Below are 25,400 nucleotides of genomic sequence, written 5' to 3'. Positions count from 1 at the left end.
GGAATACAAAATCATTCCCAGAGCAGCCCAATCGTGCCAGTTAGCTAGAGGCATCAGTTGTCCAGAGAGATGAACTGCAAATCCTGATCTAAAATTAGCTCAATGAGCATTTTTAAATTTTGTTCATTGCTCCACTGTACTGCTCTCATCCAGAAAAGCATGGTGTATGCACATAATTCACTACATAGCCACATTCTGTTGTTCACATGCCTAAAATTACACATACTCATCTATCTGGATTGTTAGATGAAAGCCAAGGAACACCACATGGTTATCTCAAGCACTTAAAACACTTGTGGTCACAAATCCCACAACGCCAATGTGCCAACAGAATTAGGAAACATTCCTTGGGAAGCTGTAAATTATAAAGATGGCACTGAAAAACCATATATACATATTCATATACGTTGCACACATCTCTTCATAGATAAACGTAGATACCAATAATAACTATATCAGAATTTTTCAAATACATACCTGCATACATTGCTTTCTCCATCTCTTGAGAGTTTCTCAGGTCACTTTGAATCACTGAAATTTCAGCAATACAACAGGATTCGGGGCAAGAGGGGGAGGCAAGAATCAAGAGTTGCCATCTTTAACTTCTGCAGCACTGAGAAGAATCTGTCTCATCTTTCTCCTCTGCCTTTCTTTCCACTTTTACATCCTTCACAAGTACAATATTTCAGTAGACACTCCAAGAGCTCATGCTTTCCCTCTACGTCAGGCTTCTCACAGATTTTCTGTACCGACTGTCACTGTTTCTTCCATCTGCCTTTCAAACAAAAGGAACTTCAGTTCTTTCACAGTCCCACACTGGCACTCACAGGTACACGTCTACTTGCAGCATGACTCTGCAAAATTACCTCTGTGTCTCATTAAAGCATTCTAAAAACTCCCATGAACAGTACTGTAGCCTGTATCCACAGTTCTGATACCGCAAGGACTGAGAGATGCCAGGCTCACAGAATTTACAAAATAAAGAGCTTATAAGGGCCTGTGCCATACCAACAAGAATCCACCTTTCTAGCCTACAGTTGCAAGGCCAGGTGTCCTTAATTCCCATTTGCCTCAGCTGTACTTGGTTAGAACCGGCCATTAATTAATGCCTTCTGTAACGAGTGATGCTGCTTATTTTGCACCCCACCCAAGAACATGGCTTATCAAAGCTGAGAATACCAGCAGCATTAACGGATGTAGAGAGAAGTAAAAAAATAGTTGCTGAGAGCTGTGGAACTCCCATAGATCTGGTGTGCAGAGCTCATTTTTTAAAGATTGAAAATGAGTCTAGAAAAGTCTCTGAGCTTTAGGCTAGCAGATCTGAATACATAAAGGAGAGCATCTTTTTATTCATTTAATTTCTCCAGTTTCTTTGAAGTTGTGGTGGAAGATTTGGATATACAGAGATGTAGCTGGTTAGCTCACTCTTTTCCACAGTGAAATCAATTCAGTAGACAAATAATTATATTTTATCCTACCTGCCTGTTCAAAAATACTTTGTATTATAGGGCACCTAGAGTTAACAGGGCCAGGACATCTCAGCCATATGAGACAAATTTAATTAAGATAGCAGAATATAAATGCAACTACTATATTTTCACTATAACCTCTGATGCTGGGAAGTTGAGTGGCACCTCTTTTCCTTTGCAGAATGTGAGAGAATCCCAGAAAATGTTTTCAGATACTAAGCTTTTTAGATTAGAATTATTTCATGTTATTTTCTTTAGGCATTAGGAGCAACTAGCAATTGGCTTCCTTGTTTCTCTACTAGAAAAATTCAGGATGGACATATGATAGAAGACTCTCTATTGACTTGAATAATAGCAAAATTATAGTATTACAAGAGTTAAGAAAACGGCAATGGCGGAAGACAGATAATGTTAAACTGTGCTGGTTGCAGTCACTAAAGTCCATTTCCTACTGGGCTTTGCAGAAGAAAAAAAAAGATTTTTGCTAAATGTTCAGCATGGCTCTCTTCAAAGCAGCTGCAACAGCAGATACATCAGACTTACTAAGCACAGTAAATTCCCTCCAGCAAGATTAGGAATGCCAAAACCAACATTGTGGCTGCTACATGCACGGGGAAAAACAAAAAAACAAAGGCCTATAGGCCTGTTTTCCCTATTTGCTTGTTTGTATGCTACTATTGGCAAATGCTATCATTTTCCAGCCTTTTTTTTTTTTTTTTTTTTTTTTTGCACTGCTCTGAAGCCCAGACAGGGTAAGTTTCTGCAATCTTTCATAGGGGGTTACCACTTAAAACGCCAGCTCTGGCAAAGCATTGCAGCACACATGCTCCTGTGGCAAACTCCCACTGAGTGCATAGGACATGCATGCTCCTCTCCTCGCTTGCTGAAATCTTTCATTGCCCAAGGACAGTGCTGGGCCAGCCCACAGCCCTACATTCCTTGATGCATGCTAAAAAAAATGGCAGCTTGGTGGAAATATCTTCCAGATTTTTCCAATGAAAAAATTGGTCTTCAGTTAAAAATATACTCTAGTATTTATCAAAGGGAAGAGGGACGTGCAGTGACAGCCAGAAGGGCTTTTCCATTTAGCAGTTCTTTCCCAGTGAGCTTTGTCAAAATGAGGCTGTCAATTGGAGCAACAACGAAAAGCTGTCTGGCCAAGGATCCAATGCTTTCCAAGATCTGAACTATCCTTCAGACTGCATGGGCTTTCTGGCATCCAGCTCACCCAGTGGACAGGGTAAATTGCCAGCTTTCTTCTCACAAGTCCCAAAAGCAACCTGTTGACCAAGGGGTACAGGTTTTCCAGAGCTACAGAGGTGACCACTACTTGGCACAGACCCTTAGAGACTCCAAGTCCAGCCCAGGCTCAGCAGAGCACCTCCTGCCTGTTCTAACTCCTCCCCCTCCCTGCCCTGCAGTCTGGATACAACAGGGATGGAGGAGCTCTCATGCTGGACCTGGAGGCCAGTATACATGCCATGTTGGCCAGCAGCTCGTCAGGAGCAGCAGGATGGAGCAGCTGCTGTAACCAGTAATTATAGCAGGGTCTAGAGGCAGCTGCTCATTTTTTACCAACCTTTACAGCCTCCTAGGGATACGTTAGCATGTGCTCTGTACTAGTAACAGCCCAGGTTATCTCAAATTCCTCACAATCCAGTATCTCATCTCTTCTTTTCCTCACAGTAAGATGTACTTAATGAGCAAAAGGACAAGTCAGCCCTGGGGACCACATAATGCTCTTAACAAAAGGATAGAGGGTCACCTCCCCAAAGATACATCACAAACACACTTAGCCTCTCTATAAAGAGAGCATTCTTTTCTCAAAGAAAAAATAGAGAGAGAAAATTAAGAAAACTTTAGCTAAAACTAACATAAGTAATCCTTTTTTTTTTTTCCTCCAATCAGGGCAAGCCCAGGTGAGCATCTCAGCAACATTTGGATTGGACACAAAGCTCAGTGTAAGGCACAGTTCCAGAGACAGCTGGGGCTCCAAGGCAGCAGCCATAATTTGAAGGAAACACATGCACAAAGGATACCAGGGCCCTGGAAAACCTGTTACAACATCCAAGCTGTTTGTCCAGCTCACTGATGGGACTCTGTTCCTATTGCAGTGACCCTCCCAAAGGCATTCAGAGCCCAGTACAGAAGTGACATAGCCACAGCTTCTGAGCTGATTTCCAAGGGAAAAAGCTGCTCCAGCAGCAGGAGCTGTTTCTGACCTGCTGAGCCAAAGGGAAAAGACCAAGAGACAGACAAACTGCTGAGGAAGGCACAAAAGATGAAAGGTTCCAGAACCCCCACACCAAGGCCAGGCATCCCCCAGCCTTGTTCCCCCCCCAGCAAGCATGCTGGGGCAGCAAGCCCACCCCAAAGGGATTTCATCATAAATCATAATGAGGTCGTTTCCTTTCACTCGAGCGTTTCCATAGCAACAAGAAGAGGCAATTCTAATCTCCCATATAAAAGATGCCGTGAAAATGACACGGTTTGGGGTTTGGAGTTTTTTGGGGAGGAGAGAGGACGGGTCTGCAGCTGCTGGCAGCCCCTGCATGGCGTGCAGCCAGCACCACCACGCGGCACACGGCCTGCCAGCCCCTGAGCATCATGTTTGGGCAGGAGGCAAGCCACAGTCATGGGAGAGCTTGTGAGATGCCCCTGCTGAGATCTCACTCATAATTTGCTTTGCCTCCCAGCTGCCAGCATACTTAAGGCTGAGGCAGCACAACCAGAAATGGAGTCATCCCCATGCTGTGGCACTCCAAGATGGGACCTCTCTGGAGCTGCCAGCACGGTGCATGTTGCAGAACAAGGCTGCACCTCTCAGCAGGCCAAGGCTGCCCTCTCCATGTCTGGCAGGGCCTGGCCAGAGGTGTGTGCCTGGAAGTGTGAGCCAGTGGGAAAACAGGACGTGGAAGGAGATGGAGGAAAACATACGTTCTGTATATGAATCTTTCCATATAGATTCACAGCACAAACCCATTTCTTTCTCCTTTCTGTTCCACTGAACAGTTTGTAGTTAAACTCCTGCAGCTGTCCATAGGGCATCAGCTCTCATTCAGCTGAGAGCACCTTCCATGACACAGAAGATTATTCAGAGCATATTGGCTCCAAGACACAGGTGATACAGCACAGTCACTGGGGTAGAGTGACATGAACCCAGAACAGAAGTAGGCTCGTGCTTTAAAGCAGAGGCATGTAACCTGAACTGGCAATAACTGTCCTTTTCCTTCAGGAAAGTGCAAAGCACCCCCCAGACTCCCACGGACTGTTAAATTAATTCAGTACTATGTGCTTCAGAGGACAGATTCCACTCTGGTTAAAATGAGATGGGCATTATTACTGTTATTGTTCCCACTCTCCTGCCCAGGTAATACGGGTATGTATTTTAATTCGTGACAAGAAATTTTCAGTCATTTCACAAGGCTATCAAATCCAACACATCGCTCCTCAGCTCTAATGTGGCAAGCAGAACAGAGGGGAAGAATATCCTATTCTTCATTCACCGTGGTCCCTGATAAATAAAGCAGTATGTAGAACAATTAGACCAGCATATAAAAGATTAAATCTTGGAGCAGGGCTCCTAGGTAGTCTGGTAATTTAGGCAGTAGTGCTTCAGAAATATCAAACTGTTCATGAGATGTCAGATGAATACCAACACTGACACTGTGGTACCAACATCTCCTCTAGGGCATGCTAGCAGTAGCACCCATAAAAAATAAGACTTCCAGCTTCCCTAGCCACATCCTGGAGTAACTCTCTAGTTATTATATTAACACCAACATAATCTCCATAACATCAGCATTATTTAGCCCTGCAAAAGATAAATTGCAAACTCCACACAAGGACAGACAGAACTCCAAAACTGGAGTTTGCATTCACCATGCCATGCTTCCATACAAACAAACAACAAAAAAAATCAGATAAAACCTCAAGAATTTTTATTTCTGGAGAAGTGTTTTTGTTTCCTTAGAAATTGCAAAGATACTCTCTCCAGGAGAGCAAGGGAGAAAAACAAATCAAAAACAAACAAGCAAAAAGCCTGAAATATTTCTGAGCAATTTTGTTCCATATAAACACAAACGAAGTTATGTATTTCACTCACATGCACATACAAAAACATCTTAAGTAAAATATCTTTCACACATAACATAAGCATTAGTGTCAGAATTCAGCATATAATCAGATTGGCCTCACCTACCCCATCTAATCTTATTTTCCTATTTTCTTTTTCAGTTGTAAATTTCTAAGTGGGGAACATCTCTTTTTCTGCACAGCGTTATGTATATTCAAATTAGCATGAATAGTCTTGGAATTAAATCACTAGGTAGCATGGTCTGACCTACACTAAACTTTTCACACTGACAGTAAACTTAGCTGGACGCCAGGTAAAACTTCTCAAAAGGAATAAAAAGGGAAACGAGTATGATGCACAGCACTCTCTCACCTGCAATCCTCTATCATTCCCATGCAAAATACTTCAAAAGCCTAGTAATTCATGGCAAAATAAATCTCTTAAGGACATCAGTACTACTGGACATGGATGCATTAAACCCTCCGTATTCCAATTTTCCATTCATTCACCTTTGGAAAGGGAAGGGAGAAAGATGAAAGAATGAACAAAATAGTAAACTTCTGAGGCAGATGGGTCAGCAGAGCACTTTACCAGGGACCAGAAAAAAAACAACTGTGAGAGCAGAGCTTCATTCCAAGCCGTTGTGTAACCTCAGTGTAGCTTAAAATTTGGGGATTACATGGTCAATGAACTTCTCACTAGCTCCTCACACCTAGTAAAATCTTATTTCATTCGTCAGAAGGGCATACTGTCTGTATCTGAGCTGGTGTGCTAGATTTGAAATTTCACTTTCATGCATGATGTACAGCACTGTAAATTCAAAGTCTGCAAATGTTCAGAAGGGAAAGGCTCACCTACAAGGTAAAGCTTCCATATGCACAAAAGAAAACATCCAGTGCATGAAAGCCAGAAGCAACACAGCATAATGGGAAAAAGGAGGTACAGATTTTACTCTGCCATCACTTTTTACATGTACAAACTATGCTGATGCATTTCTAATCCCTGCATAAACAAGCTTCCCAAAGAGAATCAATAACACATCTCCCTTATACTGCAACAACACAGCTGAATCAATAGAGGGTTCAGGTTTGGCTTGTAGCATGTGTATAACAGGGCGAAGTGAGTGTGGAAAGGGGATATGAAATACGAAAGCATGATTAAAAATAAGACAGAGCATCTGTACTTGAGCAATATAAAGAAAGCACTTAAGACTGAGGCTTAAGCGGTTTAACTAAAGCCATGGAGAGCAGCAGATTTTTAGCCCCTCTGAGGTCTTGCAAATGAGCAAGCCATGCTGACAGCAGCCACTCTGTCCTCTAGCTCCTGAAAATGGTGCAAACGACTTTGCTTATGCGTCCTAAATTCAAAAATATTTCACAACAGTTTGGCAAATGCTTCATGTAGAGGTGTTCTAATGCAGTATCAAACACAGACCCAAGAGCCAAATCAGGCTGAACCTCAAGACCCTGGTCTAGCACATCCTGTGTGCTGTGGAGAAACCAGGATCTGCTGTTAAGTAAGATGGGCAGTCTGCTTTTAGACCAGTACTACAATTTCAACGATAAGCACTACTGAACGTGTAGAAGACAAAAAATACCTGCCTAACAGGGGGACTCCCAGACATGAAAAGCTAAATTCCAACTGCTTCACTAATATTGATGGAATGGATGCCTTTAGCTGAGGTAATCAAGTTGAATTCACTTTATTGGCACACAGTGGAAAAATAGATACTTCTAAAACACCACTCATCTGACCTCCTTTAGACTTCTACTTCTAGGTCAGACCCATGTTGACCTAAAAATGACTGTTTGCTTTCAGCTGCAAATAGGGCCCTGAGCAACAAATTTAGATGCAGAAGTCTAAAGTTCAGTCAGAGGACACCATCTAAAATGCTTTCCTTGTACTATGGCAGTCAAATAGCACAGCTGTCCTATACTTGTTCATAATAAGCTGTTTTGTTTAAAACAAGTATAATATAGGTCACTAACATTTCAGTGTCCACCGAAGCATATTCCAGCCATACTCAAATGGAAGAAAAGCTCATAGCTCTAACAAAACTCTCTAAAGGAACAAAGTACCTTTTTAAATAGTAACTAAATCTCCAACAGACTTCTAAGTAGCAAATACTATTATTCTTTTTTCACAGCTGAGAAAACAGGGGCCTTGCAGTTTTCCTAATGGTGACTCAGAGGGAATCAAAATAAAGATTTCCTGATACACCGGTCCTCTGTTCAACTACTGACTAGACTTCAAATAGCTAGAATTTACCTCCCAGGAGGAACCCTTAAAACTGCAATGGGCAATATTAACTCCAATGTCCATAAAAGCCTGTAGCCACACATTCTTATTAGACATAGAGGAATTTAACGTTTGGCTTCCACTTCTGCAAAATGAAAGAGAAATACAGTTAGGAAAAAAGAACTAAGACTAGGCATGTTATAAGGAAACAGGAAAAAAAAATACTATGCCTGGAGCTCATCCTTTCAAAAGATAAACTTGCAATACTAAGGACAAATGGGAGGTCTGATAAATCTCCCTCAAACATCCCAGTGGGTTACAGGTATAAAACCAGTTTAAGTGACTGTTCATTCTTGATTCGTGTTCATGCTAGCTTCTTTTGAGAGAGATACTCACTGAATCAAGATAAAGACTGAGCTGATCAACTGAGGACTCTGCAGAACAAAAATTGTCATCAGTCAGCTGAGCCATAAAAGCAAGCAGTAAAATAGATTCTGCTTCAGACTAAGTTGTCAAGATAGCAACTGGCCTGAAGTGGCTACACTCAATCCAGTAAGAGTGAAGGAAAAGTTTGCACTGACAGAGAACACAGAAATGTACACAGAAATGGGAATGAGAATGAGCTGGCCAGAAGGGATATAAATACATAGTCCAAGCATGAAGGGAGAGAATTAGGGAAGGCAAAGTTCAGCTGGAGTTGAAACACACAGAAATGTGAAGGGCTTTTCTACATAGAATGGAAGCAAAAGAAAGGTTCAAGAAAATGTGGGTTTGCTGTTCAACAACCTGGAAACAAAGGCTGCAATTTGAGACTGATGTACTCAACACAACTATACATTTTCACTGTTTAGGTCTGCCCCCTGCGTCTACTAGAAGAGTTCAGGGGGACAAGGTATTATGTAGAGCAAAGGAAGAATGAGTTAGTAGGAACTTCAGACAGCTAGATGCTCACAAGCCCATGTAAACAGACAAGATGCATCTGAAGGCACCAAAGAAGCTAGCTGATGGCACTGTAAGGCCACCCTCCAGCATCTTTACTAGATCATCATCACCAGTGAAGGCTCTCCCCCAGTAAAATTACTCAACTTGAGACTGTCTTGCTGCCTGCAACAGTTAGCAGTTGTGTGGCCATAGTGTTGAAATTATTATTTCTCTTTATATTGTACTTGTGAGACCTTATCTGGAGGACATTATCCACTTCTGCACTTCCTATTACAATAAGGGCACTGCAGCAATTTTGTTGGAAAGTCACCAAGATGGATAGGGGACTGCAGCACAAGACGAGGAGAGGCTGAGGGTGTTTGGTTTTTACAGATAAAAGAAGAAGAAAAGCTAATTAGAGATCTTATTGTCTACAACCACCTAATATGCAGGTTAGAGAAAACAAAGTCAGACTGAACTCAGAGATGAACAGTGACAGAAAATGAAGCAATGAACACAAGTTGAAACATGGAAATTCCAGTCAGATGCAAGAATAATCTTTTTGCTATGAGGGTAGTCAAATGCTGGCAAATGTTGCCCAGAAAGCATTCATCATCATCACCATTCTTGCAGATATTCAAAACTCAATGAGACAAGGCCCTCAACAACCTGTTCTATTTGCCTTGGTTAGACTAGAAAGCTCCAACCCTAATTATTCACTGATTCTGTGACTTAACAAATCTCCTCACGGCTATTTTCCACTTGTAACTTCCTCATTAGTCTGTCAAAGCAAGCCATGACACCATCAAATGCATATAGTTATCTTCAGTCTCACGAGTCAGGATGGAGTACAGAAACCAGTTATGAGGGGAGATGAAGTGCACTACACATCAAATCTCTCATAATGATTTCATGCAAGCTTCCTCATACACCAGGGCCAGCCCCATTTATATATATCATAGCCATCATAGAACTCTCTTGGTTTGTTTCAAGTCCATCAGAACTAAATAAAAAGGCCCTCTCTCTTCACATCTTCTTCATCTTTTTCTTGCAGCGCTGGTTGAAGACAGGTGAGGATCCCATCAAACTGTCAGCAGAATGAGAACCATAGCTGCTCTCAGAGCCATTGGGACTCTGTGCTATCCCAGCTTCACTCATGCCTGACATAGGCTCCTCAAAGACATCACTGCCTAGGACTCCATGGCCATGTACATTGGCCTCCTCATTTTCCTGTGGCTCCATTTTCACCTGTGCCAAGTTCCAGAGTGGGGAAGCATTTACCTCAGCCCCTAGAGAAAGAAAAAGCATACATTAACAACCAAGTTAAAAAATAAACTACAAACAGTAAGGGGATGCAAGAGACAGTGGCAGTAAAGAAGTAAAAGCAAGCCTACAGCTGAAATTGTCTGGAGAATAACCATCAACCAGTGTGAAAGAATAAATTTAAAAAAAATAATAATCTGTCAGCTTTTTTTTTTGTGAAACAATATATTAAAAAAAAAAAAAAAACTGTTAGCTTGTTTTCTTTCTTTTTAATAGCCCAGTAGTTCCAGCTCTAAAAAATATGATGCTATGCTTTCAGAGCAAATACGATGCTATTCTCTGTGTGATTTCTTCCATGAGAAATAACAAGGAAGGAGTGTCTCAGCAGCAATGAGTATGCCAACAGTACACAGACTATACACTGTACAAGCAGGAGTAAGAATGGAACAAAATGGTTGTAAGAGACCTTTAAAGATCATCTGGTCCAACCACTTGACCTCTTCAGGGCTAGCTAAAAGTTAAAGCATATTAATGAGGACATTATCCAAACAACCTCTGAACACTGACAGGCACTGAGCATCAGCCACCTCTTTAGGAAGTCTGTTCCAGTGTGACCACTCTCATGGTAAAAATAATTACCCTAATATCCAGTCTGAACCTCCCCTGACACAGTCTTGTGCAGTTTACTCATGCCCAGTATCCAGTTATCAGAATCAGTGCAGGCCCCACCTTGAGAGCAGCAGCCAGGCTTACATGGCTTCAGCCAGGGACAGCCACCAACCCAGAGGCCAAGAGGGGTGAAAGTGTGCTGTGCGTCCCTGTTGTGGCTCTAGAGCTGTTGATAGGAAACAGCGCTTTTCCCTGCCTCCCATTACATCAAGGTAAACCCTGGCCGCTCTCAGATAGGGGAAATCTGTGCCAGGAGGCTGGAGACTGGAAATAGGTACATGGTGAATCCCAGGTCATTTTACAAAGAAGGCAGTTAAACAGTCCAGGGAATCAGATGGATTTTTTTTTAATGGCTGATTAAAACAATTCCATTAAAATACAGAGAAAATCATTGAATATTTTATCTAAATTAATTTGGAGGATCTTCCTTGGATTCCTACCATAGAATCAAAGAATCATCACGGTTGAAAAAGATCTTCAAGATCATCCACTCCAACCGTCCACCTACCACCAATATCTCCCCGCAAACCCATGTCCCTCAGTACAACACCTAAACATTTCTTGAACACCTCCAGGGACAGTGACTCCACCACCTCCCTGGACAGCCAATTGCAGTGCCTGACCACACTTTTGGAGAATTAAGTTTTCCTAATATTCAACCTGCTCTTCCCTGCTCCCTCACTGCACTCTTCATGCATATAGCCTTATCAACAACATTGTAACATAGGTTAGTCAAGGTGAGGCTACAATATTTCCAGCTTGCTCAGGTTTGCACCTTTTAACTCAGAATGGATGTGGGGCTTCCTACTAGTAAATATTATTAAAAAAAAAAAAAATAGTAACAACTTTTCAAATCTTGGACCACAAACATCTTCAGGATGCTTGTGAAGGTTGGATTAGTGATCCAAAGCAAATCTTTGCCCTGTAACATCTGCATGCTCCCCTTTCTCCTAACTTCTAACAGGAGTAACAGATCTGAGGGAGGGCATTTACTGCAGACAACGAATAATAAATCCATCTCCTTCTAAGATATCAGTATGGTTCAAAACATAGGCCATAAATGTTTAATTTCTTTAAAACCTGTTTGAACGTAACTCGACAAGAAGAATGAATGAGTTCTTATCACACGGGTGCCCAGATACACACTCCAGAGGAATCTTCCCATTTTTTAATTCATCCCGCAGAGGAAGATAGGCCAATCCATGCTAGTGTAACATGTTGTTTGTTTTGTTTTTCATTTGGACTAGTGTGCAAACTGTGAGCAGACTGAGGATTTTCTAAGATTATGAAACCATGCTTCTTAAAAACAGCAAATGCTTTGTCCCCAAGAGTAGTAATTATAGATTGCATTATATCTTCTTATTTAAAGTTTTAAGAGAGGCAAAAATCCTATTAAAAACATACTAATTGGGCCTCTTGCTGACACGCACACAACGAGCCCAAATCTTACCAAAGCCTAAAATCTTCTCTCACTTTTACATCTGATCCCTCTTCTGAGGAGTTAAATTCATATGGAGAGTAAAACAAACTGAGAAGCTAGGTTTTATTAAGCTTTGCAACTGTTTAAATCACAACCAAACCTCTCCTATGAACTATTACTATTCTCTCTTAATAACATATGCCTGACAATATTCCCTTGTTACTAAGTAGTTACACCAAGAACAAGTCTTCCAACTTGTTTGTACTGTGAACTTTCTCTAATGTAGGAATTGGGAATCTTTTAAATAGCCATGTAGCCCATACCAGGGCTTAGGTGGCAAGGGCAAAAAACACAACCTGCATCAGTTCAGTAGTCAGATAGCAAGCCAGAGCTGAAGTGCTTGCTGATGTCCAGCTGCCTTATTGAAAAGTTCTTTTTCTGTTAACCACAAGTGAATGTATTCCTCTCAACAACAGTGGACACATCATTAAAATGCTGTTACTTCCACAGAGTTGCAGCTCCAGCCTGCACAATAATCAAAGGTGTTCACTAAACTTATTGTTTCTTTCTTTCATCAATTGCTCTGCATTGCTCAACCTTATTCCCTTCAGCTCTATTATCTGTCATCAAGAGTGTCACTAAGGACTAACAGTACTTAAGTGGTGACACTGCACATTTCATCTTCAAAGCACTTCAGCTTCCAAGTACTTTACAAATGAGCTAATCCTCATTTGTCTGTCTGGGTGGAGGAACAAGATCTCCAATTTGGCCTCTATTTCTCCAGCTACACTGAAATTAAGCAGCTAGCCCACAGTTGTAACCCCTGGCATAAGCAAAAACATATGCAGAACAGAGAAGGCTGAAAGGACATTTTGCCATCTGACACCGTTGCACTGCTACCCTCCCTCCAGGTCTCACGCTTGCATATTTGAGCTGATGGTATCCTAATTGCAGCAGCTTTCTCTCACTTCTGGTGATATTACACTCTCCAGCCTGCCCATCTCTAGACTGGGACTTCTTACAGCGATGAGACTTCCAAAGACCCTTGTGAAGTGAAGAGGGATTTTCAGAGAGGAACAGAGCACTTGTATTCTTAATTAGAAAACATCAATTCGGTATCAGAGAGGCAAGAGGCATTTAATATACAGCAAGCTTGCTAACCTCTGGGTCTCAAGTGGTAGATGCTATACCAAGCTTTCCAGATGAATCACTTGCAACCCCAGATGGGCCAGAAGAACCTGCTATTCTCTCTCCTGCAAAAATGTGAGCACTTCACATCTCAGAAGTACTATGGAAAACAATATAAGCTTTCAGAAACACATCAGATGGATCTGTGTATGTTCTGTGTTGTTGCTCCTGTTTGTTTGTTTGTTTTTTTAATTCAACAGAATATGCTACTTTTTAAAAAAGCTAAGGAACTGAGAGGTACACCCTGCCCTCAATAGATAATACATATGTTAAGGCTAATATTACATTGTTTTTAACCAGATTTTTAAGGGAAACATTTATTATTGTAAAGACTGGTAAAGTTCAGAAGGTTCTACCAAAAAAAAAAAACAACTGTTTGTTTTTGAGGAAAGAATATCGACTTCACTTTCTGTAAAACTCAGTGCTATCAAATGGTGCAGAGAATAAAATTGACATATATAGATACAGACGTGGTATAGCAGCAGCAGATTGTTCAGTGCCAGCCACCAGCGTGCTTCAATGCCAACATACAGGGATGACTTTGAGAAACAGAGTACAGTCTCCATAACAACTCTACTCATTGTTTCACTTTCCATGGTGGCAGCTAACTACAGCAAGCTTTCAGGAAACTTGCAAGAGGACGAGAGACTCCCACTAGTACATTTCACTTAAATCAATGATGAACTTTCATAAAGCAATGGCTGTGACTACCAGGATGTCTTCCAAATACAGAGGTCTGCATAAGAATCATTAGTATTTTCCAAACTCATTCAGTGCCTAACCTACATAGAGTCCTGTATTTACTCCAGTCACAAGGAACATAGCCTTCAACATCTCAGTAACATGAAACTCTGGGCAAGAATTCCAGACTACTCAGAAATAAAAGTACAAAACCAAACTAAAACAAAGAAACAAAGAAGACCCCACCTGCACTCCCACTCCTCCTGCGTAGGAATGAGAATAAAACTCTGTCTTTGTTATATCAGTCTGAGAGAAAGACTCCAGTATTCACATCTGTAGCAACTAGTAACAAAGCCAAGAATGACCATCCCCTAAAAATAAATACCATATAAACAAACCATTGTGTGTTCTTCAGGGGAAATGATTTGGCTTGGAAGCAACGTCAAAGATCATCTAGTTCCCAATTCCCTGCCATGGACAGGGCACATTCCATTAGACCAGGTTGCTCAAAGATCCATCCAACCTGGCCTTAACCACCACCAGGAATGGAGCACCCCTAGGCAATTTATTCCAGTACCTCACCACCCTCTTAGTGAAGAACTTCCTCCTAACATCTTATCTAAATTTCCCCTTTTTTTGTTTGAAACTGTTACCTCTTGTCCTATCATTACCTGATCACACGGAACAGCTGAGGGACTGTTTGTAGTAGTAACAACAAGCAACTACCTGAAGTCTGTGGGGAAGCTTCTACTTCCAAATTTGCAGAGAATCTCTCACTTTGAGCTCCGAGAACTCCAACAGGCAAAGACTGGTCACCAGAAGCAAGATCTCCTTCCAGCTCCTCGCTTATGGGGAAAGTGATATCACTAACAGGCTCCTCCTTAATCTTCACAGGCTTTGTGTCTTCTGCTGCCTTTTCAGGGTTGACAATCTTCTCATACTCTTCAGAAAGCTGCTTGCTAACCTGTCAAAGATCAGGGAAGACAGAAAAAAAGAGAGACAGGAAAGGTCACAGTGATTTCAGAGACTTTGATGACAGTTACATTGCAGTGTGCTTTCCACCTGACTATTATTGTCTGATGCGGCTGAACAAGTATGCAGTTGTCAGCTTCAGGAAAAAAAAAGATCCTTTCCCCCTTTAAGGAAACCTATCCTTATCAAGGAACTTTAATAGAAGGCTTAATTCCTTAACACATCTGCTTGATATACACAAGCAGATTTATTTCACAGACAGAAACTGTGAGGCCTAGAAATTTAAGCAAAGGAAAAAATCAAGACAGAATACCTCAGTTTTATTCTTTGGTTGTACCTCTAACGTTTTCCTGTCTATCAGTACTAAAACTCCAGCATTATAAAACAAGATCAGAAATTCATTAGGTGCTATAGTCATCACTAGCAAAGCCTGGTTACCCTCACTGAGATTCATAGCAAAAAAAAATGCATTTTTCTCCAGACCAATGAAACACACGAATGAGATTTGGAACAATCTCCTTGCTTCTAGAAGTGTTAAAAGTGTAAGCAATTAAATTAAGACTTCCAGATTTAGTCTGCTTCTAACAAGTACTGGTTTGTACCACTTGAATCCCAATGTTCAGTCAACCGTGTTCACAAAAAGCCCAAGACCTTTTCTGAAAGAAAGAAAAATAACAGCAGAGCTTATTTCCCCCTTCTAGATAAGTTTCTAAACACAGGGGTTAGTGTGGACCTTATCCTATATGAAAATCAGAATAAGAAAGACAACAATTGGCTGTGGGATGAATTACATCAGCTGAATGATACAGAAAACCCAAGTTTCAGAAAGAAACAACATCTAGGTATCAGGATACAACCATTAACTACAAGCAGCTTCACAGCCCTTCAAACCAGGGAGGACAATAAATAAATAAATAAATGTCCAACAACACAAGAGTATCTTTTAACTAATGCAATCATGCAATCAGTCCCTTGGAACAAAAACACTTTTAATGAGGACAAATCTTGATGATGCTATTTTTATGCACAAGCAAGAGTCCATCACAATTTAAATACTACATGTAGTTATAGGTGTTTCTGATTAATGCTACCTCTGTAATACACAAGGTGACAACCATGGGATAGGAAGGAGCACGAAGAACTGCTCCAAGATGAGTCAACTAGCACTCTCATACAGCATGACAATGAGGAAGAGAAAGATTATTTGTAGTAGGTTTTGCCTTTGGTCACGGGCTACCTACTTGATTCAAATCTCAGTTTTTGATGAGTTTGAATAAAGTTCCCACATCAACTCTTGCATTCCTGAAACTCTTCTGTCACTCAAATAAAACACACATTCAATTCCACACAATATATGGACCAAGAAAAACTGTGTCCTTACTCACACAACCTACATTTACATGGCACCTCTCATTCCCAGGAGATTTAACAATTCCTCTCCTTTCACCACAGAAGTGCAGTTCCTTATAGATTGGGAAATCTTGTTAAATGACTCATATCAGTACACTACTAGTCCTATACTCTAATTGCTTAAGCGAGCCTCCCCTTGTTAATGCTAAAACAAGCCATTGTACACCTCAGTAATTTTTGTTCATCTGCTCCCTTTATTTATGAACTGGTAAGTAGCCAAACATCCCTTTAAAGCAAAAAGTTCAGTTAATCTGTCATTACTGACCTTACTTCTACTTTGGGTAATGACACAGCTGGGGGACTCCCCTTAAACCCAAAATATCAGCACAACACTCTTAAGCCTCTGTAGGGACACAAATAAGCCATCTCCACCAAAAAATCCTACTTCCCTTTTCCTTTATGACTCTTCTCCATACCATGAGGTTTCCTAATTGGAAAATCTCAATATTGTTAAGGGAACAAACAATTGAGCCATGCATCTTGGTGCTGCCCACTCACCACTGCTGCTCTCACCTGAAGCATATAGCTGTGATAATCCTTAATGCGATGCTGCCAGAACTTCTGCAGTGAGAGCACGCTGCCAATGCCCACTTCATGAAAGACCTGCTCCATGACATCTGGGAAAGGGGTGTGCCCCAGTCGGGCTTCTCGATCCACAGCAAAGCGTAGCAGTTTGGTGAACTTCAAGCAGTACTCGTGGGCTATGTCTGTCAGGGTTTCCAGGACACTCTCATTGGCACAATCAAAGCCCGTGTGAGCCAGGATGGTGGCCATTGACTGGTAGAGAAGCTGCCGACAGGAGGACCAGCTCAGCTCAGTCACAGGCTCCCCTTTTCCTCTAAAAAAACAGAAAGGAGAAAAAGAGCATGCCTCTAAAAACTCAAATAATTTATCAGTTCAAAACATATTTTCAATATGAACACGATATACAGAGGGAAAGCAAGTTGTCTGGGGTTCACCACAGTTTCTCCATTACATAAGAATACATCTAGCGCAGGTTTATCAACTTTCTCTCCTTCCCTTTCCCTCAGAATCAGTGCTACTGAGTCCCATTTTCACTTTTAATGCTAGAAGAATCCTTGGGTGATTCATAAGTGTGGGATGCAAATCTTCTGAATCCTTAAGCAACTCCCTTCCCACCAAAGAGCTTTTCTCCTAGAGATGTGAATTAAATGGGTACTTGACACAAACAACAAAAAAAAGGCATTTTAAATAACAAATGCAAATCATTTTCCCTCTCAGTTAATTACATTTCTCTTCCTTATTATCTCTGATGTCATAGGCCTAATAGTCAGATACAAAGGCTTCTGGGATAGACAAGATTTGAATTTATAATGCACAAGACATACATAAAAAGTCAGAAATGGGAACATCTCATAAAGCTACACTGTAGCCAGAAAGATCACTTCCATATCCTTACTCCCAAAAATCACAGAGCATGACAGAGAACTAGGTATCCCAACTTGTGACACAGCAAGTAAACACAGAGTCTCCGGGGAAGCCTGCAGAGCTTCTGCCTTAAAAGCAGCATTCCTCAATCTTGGCCTAAGACCTCTCTTGTCTGTTCTGCTAAGCAGGAGTATGTGACAGTGTAGGACAGAGGAGACAGAACAACTAACATGAGCACTTCCAATATCACTCAGTTACAGTCAGGCAACCAAATTTTTCAACACAGTGTGATAACAAATAGATAATCCATGTAGGAAACAAAGATGATGAAGTAGGAGAAGTTTTAACAAGAAATGTAAACACACTTCTACTATATTTCTAAACTCACAATTAAACGTACGCCATTTATTCACCCATAACAATCCTCAGCTGCTGATGTCAAAAATCAAGTATCCTTTTGCTAAGTACGGTGTTTATTTACTTTCTTCCACACCATTCAGAATCAATGGTTGAAGAAAGCTAGCAATTTCACCCTTCGTTTGTTTCTGATCAATTTCTTCCAACATCTCATTCAGCCCATTCTGAGACTTTGTCTCACTCTCCCCACACACTATTCGCACACAACCTCTCCAGTAACAAGACCTGATTAAACAACACCAATGATTTACATAGAAGGCAGCAGTAGTCTTGGTAAAATTCTCACTATTCTGCTTCTCCAACAAGCCATTGAGAACCTTTCATCCTCACTGAGCCACTGGGTCACAAAGCCATGGCTCCCGCTGATCCTCAGAGCTGACCCATACGAAACCACTGAAACATAGCAGTAGAAAAGATAACATTTCAGAGAACTGACAATGGGAGGTTAAGCTCAGAGCTATGAGAACTGAAGCCCAGAGGTTCATTTTAAAGAACACCAGCTCAGCTCAACACTTTCTGCTTATTCAAGTAAAGAGGCAGAGGGGTGGCAAGCACACTATATTAAGAGCTGCAGGTGACAATATTACTAAGTGGATATTAAGAACAGCATGCGGATCTCAGGTCATGGATTCATCCCAGTCATTAATTGCTGGAAAATGACTCACATCCCAGTTTCCTACTCAATTATGTGACTACTATGGAAAGAAAACAGCCGGTGCTCTGACAAAATGAATTAAAAGCTCATCAGTTCCTTTCTAAACCAAGTGTCATCCGTGCTGTTTTTACATCTCCCTAACTATCCCCTCCATCTCTCAGGGACAGATTTCTGCAGCTTACAAAGAGCTGTACAACTCATACAGTGCTGGGAAAAGGAGTTTACAACAACAACAACAACAAAGAAAGAAAAAAAAAGGGGAAAAAAAAAGGAGGGGTTGGGGGAGGGAAGAAAGAAAGAAAGAAAAAGAAGCAGAAAGCCGCCATCAAAATCTGCGCCTAGAAAGGCATTTTGGTACCAAAATGGTACCAAAAACATCAAACACTAGTTTACAATTAATACAGAAACAAATAACTGCTACTGATGGTTTGCCAGTCATACAAAGCATTATGGGCAAACTTAAGCTAGACACAGAATATTCAGCCAATTGTGAAGTGAATATGCATATAGGAATGCATATCACTGTTCAGAAAGCAGCACAGAATGTCATACCTCTTTTAAATTCCTAGAGGAGAAGAAACTAATTGCCAGCATTAAAATGCAGCTAGGTCACTGTGCTGAAAGGGATATAATCAACTTGAAGTCTAATCAATTAAAGACAGAGAGAAAAGAAATTTCAGGTACTGTACTCAAATCCAACTCCCCACCTCTTGTTCTTGCTAAGGTCAATCAATTTTGTTTTGTTTTTCTTATTTTTCCTTCCTTTGATTTCCTGTTTTCCATGACAAACAATAAGAGAAGATGATTAAAAAGCTGATTAGACAGGAAAAAAAAAATGGAAACATTGCTATAGACATTAACAGAAAACAATATCTTTTTTCTTCATCTCCTTTAATTTCCAAGTACCATCTAATAAGATGAAAAATAAACAGAAATGGGCATGCAGACATATTTAAGTTGAGAACAGCTAATGTCAAATCTTCCTAGTAAACTTCTTCTTTCCTCCAATCATCACAGGTAAAGTGCACTGGTCTTAGATCTCATCCAGATGTCCAACACCTCCAAAAGCAACCCCCCAAATACTATTATGCAGAATGCCACTCTCTGCAGTACTTGCTGCTTTCCCAAAAGACTCTCCATCCAGCTGCCACCCAAAAGCAAGCCTATTATTACCAATGTCATGTTAGCTACAAGTAAACAAGAGAGTTTTATCCCTAAAATTCTGTCACCAGAGATTAACAACACCAGCAGATAGGCCCATGACTTGGAGGTGATCATCTCTATGGAGGATACTGTATGAGACATCACAAACACTGGCCACCTTCTCACTCTTCAGTTTTGTATTCCCAACATTTCCATGACCATTTGCATGGGTCACTAACACTAGATGACGTTCCAGACAGAAATCAACCTGCCAAAATACAAACTCATCAGGTCCAAAAGCTGAGCTTTATTCCACTGTTACCAACCCATCTGCAACACACAGAACTTTACACCAACACACAAGAGAAAAATGACCAGTTTACACCAATAGGGCTTATTTTCATTATTTTTTTTTTTTTGTGAGTTTCAGAACTCACAAAAGGCTCGTTTCCTGCGTCAGCCAGTTAGCATGACACACAGGCAGCCCCCAAAAGGCACCACAGTCCATTCACCCAAGCTCCCTTCCTTTAAAGACTTTTTTCTGAAAGGAAAGGAGAGCTTACGGTCCATTTGCTGTGCCACCTTGGGGAAAATGTTTGGGCAGAGTCAGTACAAGCATCAACAGCTGAGGTTTACTCACCTGCAGTAATGGACTGAAGTGCTCTTCTCCCTCATAGGAGAGCATAAGCTAGTGGCAGATGGAGGGAGGGATTGTTTTCTTATGAACACATTAGTTTTAGGAAACATTTCATCAAAGAGTTGAATTTCTACCAAATTAGGTGCATCAAGATCATTTCACAGCCATTTTTCCCAATACAGTAAAATAAAGGAGAACATTGGGGGGAAAAAAAAGATTATGCTAATCAGGGCATGTATTGGTGAACAAAAATACCAACTCAAAATGAAAAATAAGCTTCCTTTTGGGAAAGGGCCTCTTTCTGCCTCATCCTGAGTAAGCCTATTTTCAAATAGCTTTGCTTTGCCTGCAGGAGGATGCACAGGTATACACAGAAACTGTTCAGTAGATAATGGCAACAGGTAATAGCTAACATTTGGAAAAAAGATTGGGTCTCAGTGGGACAATGCAGAACGCCAGAAAGTTTAGAAGGTGGAACTGAAATGCTTTATCCAACAGGCTAAGCATGTTTTGCCTGCTCTGATTTCTACTACTCCAAATCCCCCTCAACGCTAACCCTGCTATCCCACCAACATGCACTTCCCTACTTCTGTACAAACATTTAACTATTAGACCTCCTGCCATGAGCTGTGATCCCACTGCGAGCTCCCAGTTCAATTCTCAGTTCAATACAAAGCACAGACATGATGTGGTCAGGAACACAAATGAGAAAATGCCAGAGAAATCCATTAAGAAAGCAACCATGTACACACACACGAAAAAAATCCTCTGGAGAGCAGTATAATTAGTAAGTTAGGTTTCTTTCGACAATGGATCCATATTAATAGGGGGAAGCTGAACAGAGTGGAAGGAAGAGCTAACAGCCATATTACGGTGAGAATCTCCTGTTGAAATGGCAGCTGTAAGTTTACAGTTCCTTACTTATTCCTCATCAACTATGCTTTAAATTTACCTTCTGTTTCTGTACCAGCCAAAATCAAATGTTAATCTCCTGTCGTGTATTCCAAGAACTGTAACATCAACAGTTGCAAATCACCAGGACCAGATGGCAATCCACCCAGGAATACTACAGAAATTCAGGGATGAAACATCTGAATAGCTGTGGTGAATCACCTCTTGCTTTAAAGTGCCACGGCCCATGAGAACCAGAAGGTAGGAAGTGTGAAAATACTCTTTCAGTGTATTCAGGGGGGGAAAAAAAATATGAAAAACTGCAGGCTGGTAAGCCTGTACTATTCTAGTACATCAGGAAAATTCACAGAAATGATAAGAACAGAGTTAGAGGACAGATGGGTAAATATGATATGTTCAGAAAGACTCCAGATAGCTCCTGTAAGTGGAAAACCTGCTTCACAAGCCTGCCACAGCCCTCCAAAGCCATTGACAAGCAAGTATATAAGTGATCTACATTGGAAAGCTAAGGGCATTCCTCAGGGATCTGTGCCAGAATCAAATATTTTTTTCCACATATTTATCCACAGCCTAAAAAAAATGCAGAAAAGGAACAGAGTCCTAATTAAATTTGTTGCTGGCAAAGATTTCTGAAGGGGGTTGAAAAGGCCAGAACAACTGAAAAATAGCAGTAAATTGGGTGCTGCCTCCTCCTCACCACAAAAGGGATGTGGAAACAGGGATTATGGGTATGGTATGGGGCAGAAGGTGCTACAAAAAATGAAAAAAAAATAATCAACCAAGGGGTTAACATTTGAACAACAAAATAAAAGATAGGGCTGTGAGCTCAAAGGACAAAAATGAATAACAAGGAAACAGAAGAGAACACGGCTATATTAAAGAAACTTGTGGTCTAATTCAAGCTAGACACTTTTCCTTTCTTCCTATGGACAAACATACCTACAAACTGCTTCTGAGACCAAAGTTACTACTAAATTAAATGAAACTAAAATATGCATTTAGCCTAACACTGTAACTCTGACAATGACACACAAAAGGCATCATAAAACTAAGCAATATCATGTTTTGTCAAAAAGAAGAATGGTCCCTCCCTCGACTGTTTTACCCACTAAAAACAAGCACTGACAAATCTTGTAACTTTATTTTTAATCCAATACGAATAGCTGCTGTTCTTCATGTAAGTATCTTAAAACAGCAAATATGCAACAGCAAACCAAAAGCTTGCCTCCTGGAAAAGTGGAAATGTGTTCGGTTTAGCAGGCACACAGTTAAACACTACTCTATACCACGGCTCACAATAAATCAGTCGGCCACAAAGCATTCCATTTCCAAACCGCCCATCTACTTATTGCAATCCAGTCCTTAAACTCCCCCATGTGGTTGACTGTTAAATAACATTTGTTTACCAGCACCTCGGAGACACCCAAGCGACAGCAAAAGGGCAAAGTGGCCCCCAAACCACTGTCAGGGCCACTGAAAATTTAAGATTAAAACTAAAGGCACGAGGAAGGTTAGCACAGAAGACTGCAAGGTACACAAGGCTACTTCAGCTCTACAAACCATCATGCAATTAAGGGCAGGAGGCAGAGAGCTCAAACTTATACACATGGGATATCTCTTCACCTCTTCAGGCAAATCACTTTATTTCATCCCAGAAGGATGAAGGTGATGATTTAGGGTTACCTTCTGTTTCTATACCAGCCAAAATCAAACGTTAATCCCCTACTGTGTATTCCAAGAAATGTAACATCAACAGTTGCAAATCACCAGGACCAGATGGCAATCCACCCAGGAATACCGAAGGAATTCAAGTTTGAAATATCTGAATTGTTATTCCAGCTGAAACCAAGACAGCATGTTCCTCCAAAAACAGCACTAAAGTCTTGCTCCACTATCCAGAAAGACTATGTTACCAAAAGGAATGTCTTTCAATAAAAATCACCGAATGCTACCCAGGCCATAAAAGATCTGACACATTTAACCAATTATATTTTATGGATGGAAATTTTCCACATTTGAAAAAAAAAAAAAAAAAAAAGTATTGTTTTCTCCTATATCACATTTATTGGAGCAGTTCTTAAGAACAGTGAGGATTAATCTCTGAATTTAAATGCACAGTCTAAGAGGTACCGTGAGATCCTGCAAAAAATGCAGCATCTCCATGTGAATGTAGTGTTCATCAGAGGGTTGATAAGGAGGAGGTGGCAATACTGTGTAATCAAAGATTGGCTGCAAAGGAGCAATGCAACCTTCCTTTCTATTTCCTCAATCCCTTGGCTGGTGGAGCCAGCATTGGAGAGACAGGAATTCCCTTCACCAGCACTCACTGTCATATCTGACCAGGCTACAAATAATGAAGTAGGATGAGATGGCAACACCATGCATCCTCAGGCACTGAAATCTTACAAGTTAGTAATTAGCAAAGCATATTCTCAGAACCTAAAGCTAATGGGCCAACGCCCAGTTGTGTATCTTCTGAATTGTCAGAATACAGACAGTCTAGTAGTAAGTGACCTAAAGATAAAAGACTTTGCATTCAATAACTAGCTTTTTCAAAATACCATTGAAGATGGCAAAACAACCACTAAGCTGAGTGCTAGTGAGACAGAAATCAGCACTACAAATCTGCATTTTACAGACAGAAAGCAAAGACACATTTGTTTTAAACAAAGTGTATGTTGCGTGCATCTCAATCTTTCTGTTCCTAGGCCTGTTTTATTCTTTACATACAATTCATCAGCCTTAGGGAATTGACAAAACAACATATATATTTAAGAACACTCAGCTTTCCTGCAGCCAGGATTCATAGAATCATTAAGGTTGGAAAGTCCACTAGGGTCACCCAGTCCAACCACCAACCCAACATCACCATGCCCATTAGCCATGTCCCTCAGTGCCACAACCGCATATTTCTTGAACACCTCCAAGGATGGTGATGACTCTACCACCTCCCTGGGCAGCCTTGTTCCAACACTTCACTGATTCTTCTGAGAAGAAATTTTTCCTAATTTCCAACTGGAAAGAACCCAAGGAAATACCACACACCTGTAGAAATCGCTCTCTGGGTCACTGTGCCTCAGCTGGAATGGCATTTTGGGGGGCTTGCTGTCCAGAGGAAGCAGGTCATCGGGGAGAGGCGGTGAGGCCGGACGAGAGGGCAGAGGTTCGTTGTCTTCTGTCTTGATGCCCTCCGCTTGCTGCTGGTTTTGTGCCTGGGCCATGGCGATGAGGCTGCGCAGCCGCCGGTTGTGCTGGATGAGCTGGATGGTGTGGATGGTGAGGCTGCATGGCTCGGAGGGGACATCCAGCATGGTGGTGGGCCGGGGTTTGTTGGCTGACGGCTGGTGCAGAGGAGGGTCCTGCACCTCCACCGTGCGGAACTCACGCTGGAGCAGGTCGAAAGAGCTGCGGTTGGCCTGGTTGGATGGCACTGGGATCTCACCCCAGTAGCGCAGCATTGTGACAGGATCGTCCTCAAGGCACCGGGAAGGCTCCCAGACACTGCAGTACGAGCCGCGGGGAGAAGCTCTCAGCTTTGGGCAACAACAAACCGGCGCTGGCCTCGGAATAGAGCAAATAAGTGATGGCAAGAAAACTCTTCCAAAGTCACCGTGAGAAACGCAGCTTTCAAGACAGCATCAGGACGCAACGTCCGTGCAACTGATGGCACAGCTGCTTCTCCTAAGGAAGGGGAAAGAAGAAAGCAAAGCAGCAGCGAGGAGGGAACGACTTTAAGCAGAACAGCACCGCGCAGCCCCAGCCCCGCACAGCGATCCGGGCCCTGAGCGGTGCCAGGAAACTCGGCGGAGGGGAAGGCCGCAAGCTCGGCCCCGCCGTACCGCGCTCCCCTCCGCCCTACCGGAACTCGGCTTCGGTCCGCCGCCAAACGCGGCACCCCGCAGCCGCCGCGCTTCCGCACGGAGCTCCGACGGCGGTCGCCA

At 41.7% G+C, this 25,400-nt stretch overlaps 1 protein-coding gene across 2 annotated transcripts; it reads right to left on the bottom strand.

The window, feature by feature from the left end:
* Positions 1–5,388: 5,388 nt before the first annotated feature.
* Positions 5,389–25,329, bottom strand: SUPT7L (SPT7 like, STAGA complex subunit gamma). 2 transcript variants are annotated; one of them, XM_031594366.2, is made up of 4 exons: positions 24,505–25,325; positions 16,820–17,144; positions 14,651–14,888; positions 5,389–9,992 (listed from the first exon to the last, which is right to left on the bottom strand). In XM_031594366.2, exons 1-4 carry the CDS (start codon positions 24,915–24,917, stop codon positions 9,730–9,732), a joined length of 1,239 nt encoding a protein of 412 aa, XP_031450226.1. In that variant the 5' UTR covers positions 24,918–25,325; the 3' UTR covers positions 5,389–9,729. The 2 variants fall into 2 exon arrangements, with proteins under 2 accessions (XP_031450226.1, XP_089991309.1); XM_090135183.1 differs by having other exon boundaries at positions 9,852–9,992; positions 14,596–14,888; positions 24,505–25,329.
* Between the last annotated feature and the right edge of the window lie 71 nt (positions 25,330–25,400).

The sequence above is a fragment of the Phasianus colchicus genome, chromosome 2, assembly GCF_987193195.1.
Source record: "Phasianus colchicus chromosome 2, bPhaCol1.hap1.1, whole genome shotgun sequence".
NCBI classification, from domain to species: domain Eukaryota; kingdom Metazoa; phylum Chordata; class Aves; order Galliformes; family Phasianidae; genus Phasianus; species Phasianus colchicus.
Note: the sequence above shows the minus strand (reverse complement) of the source record. Positions and strands in the feature narration are given on the sequence as shown.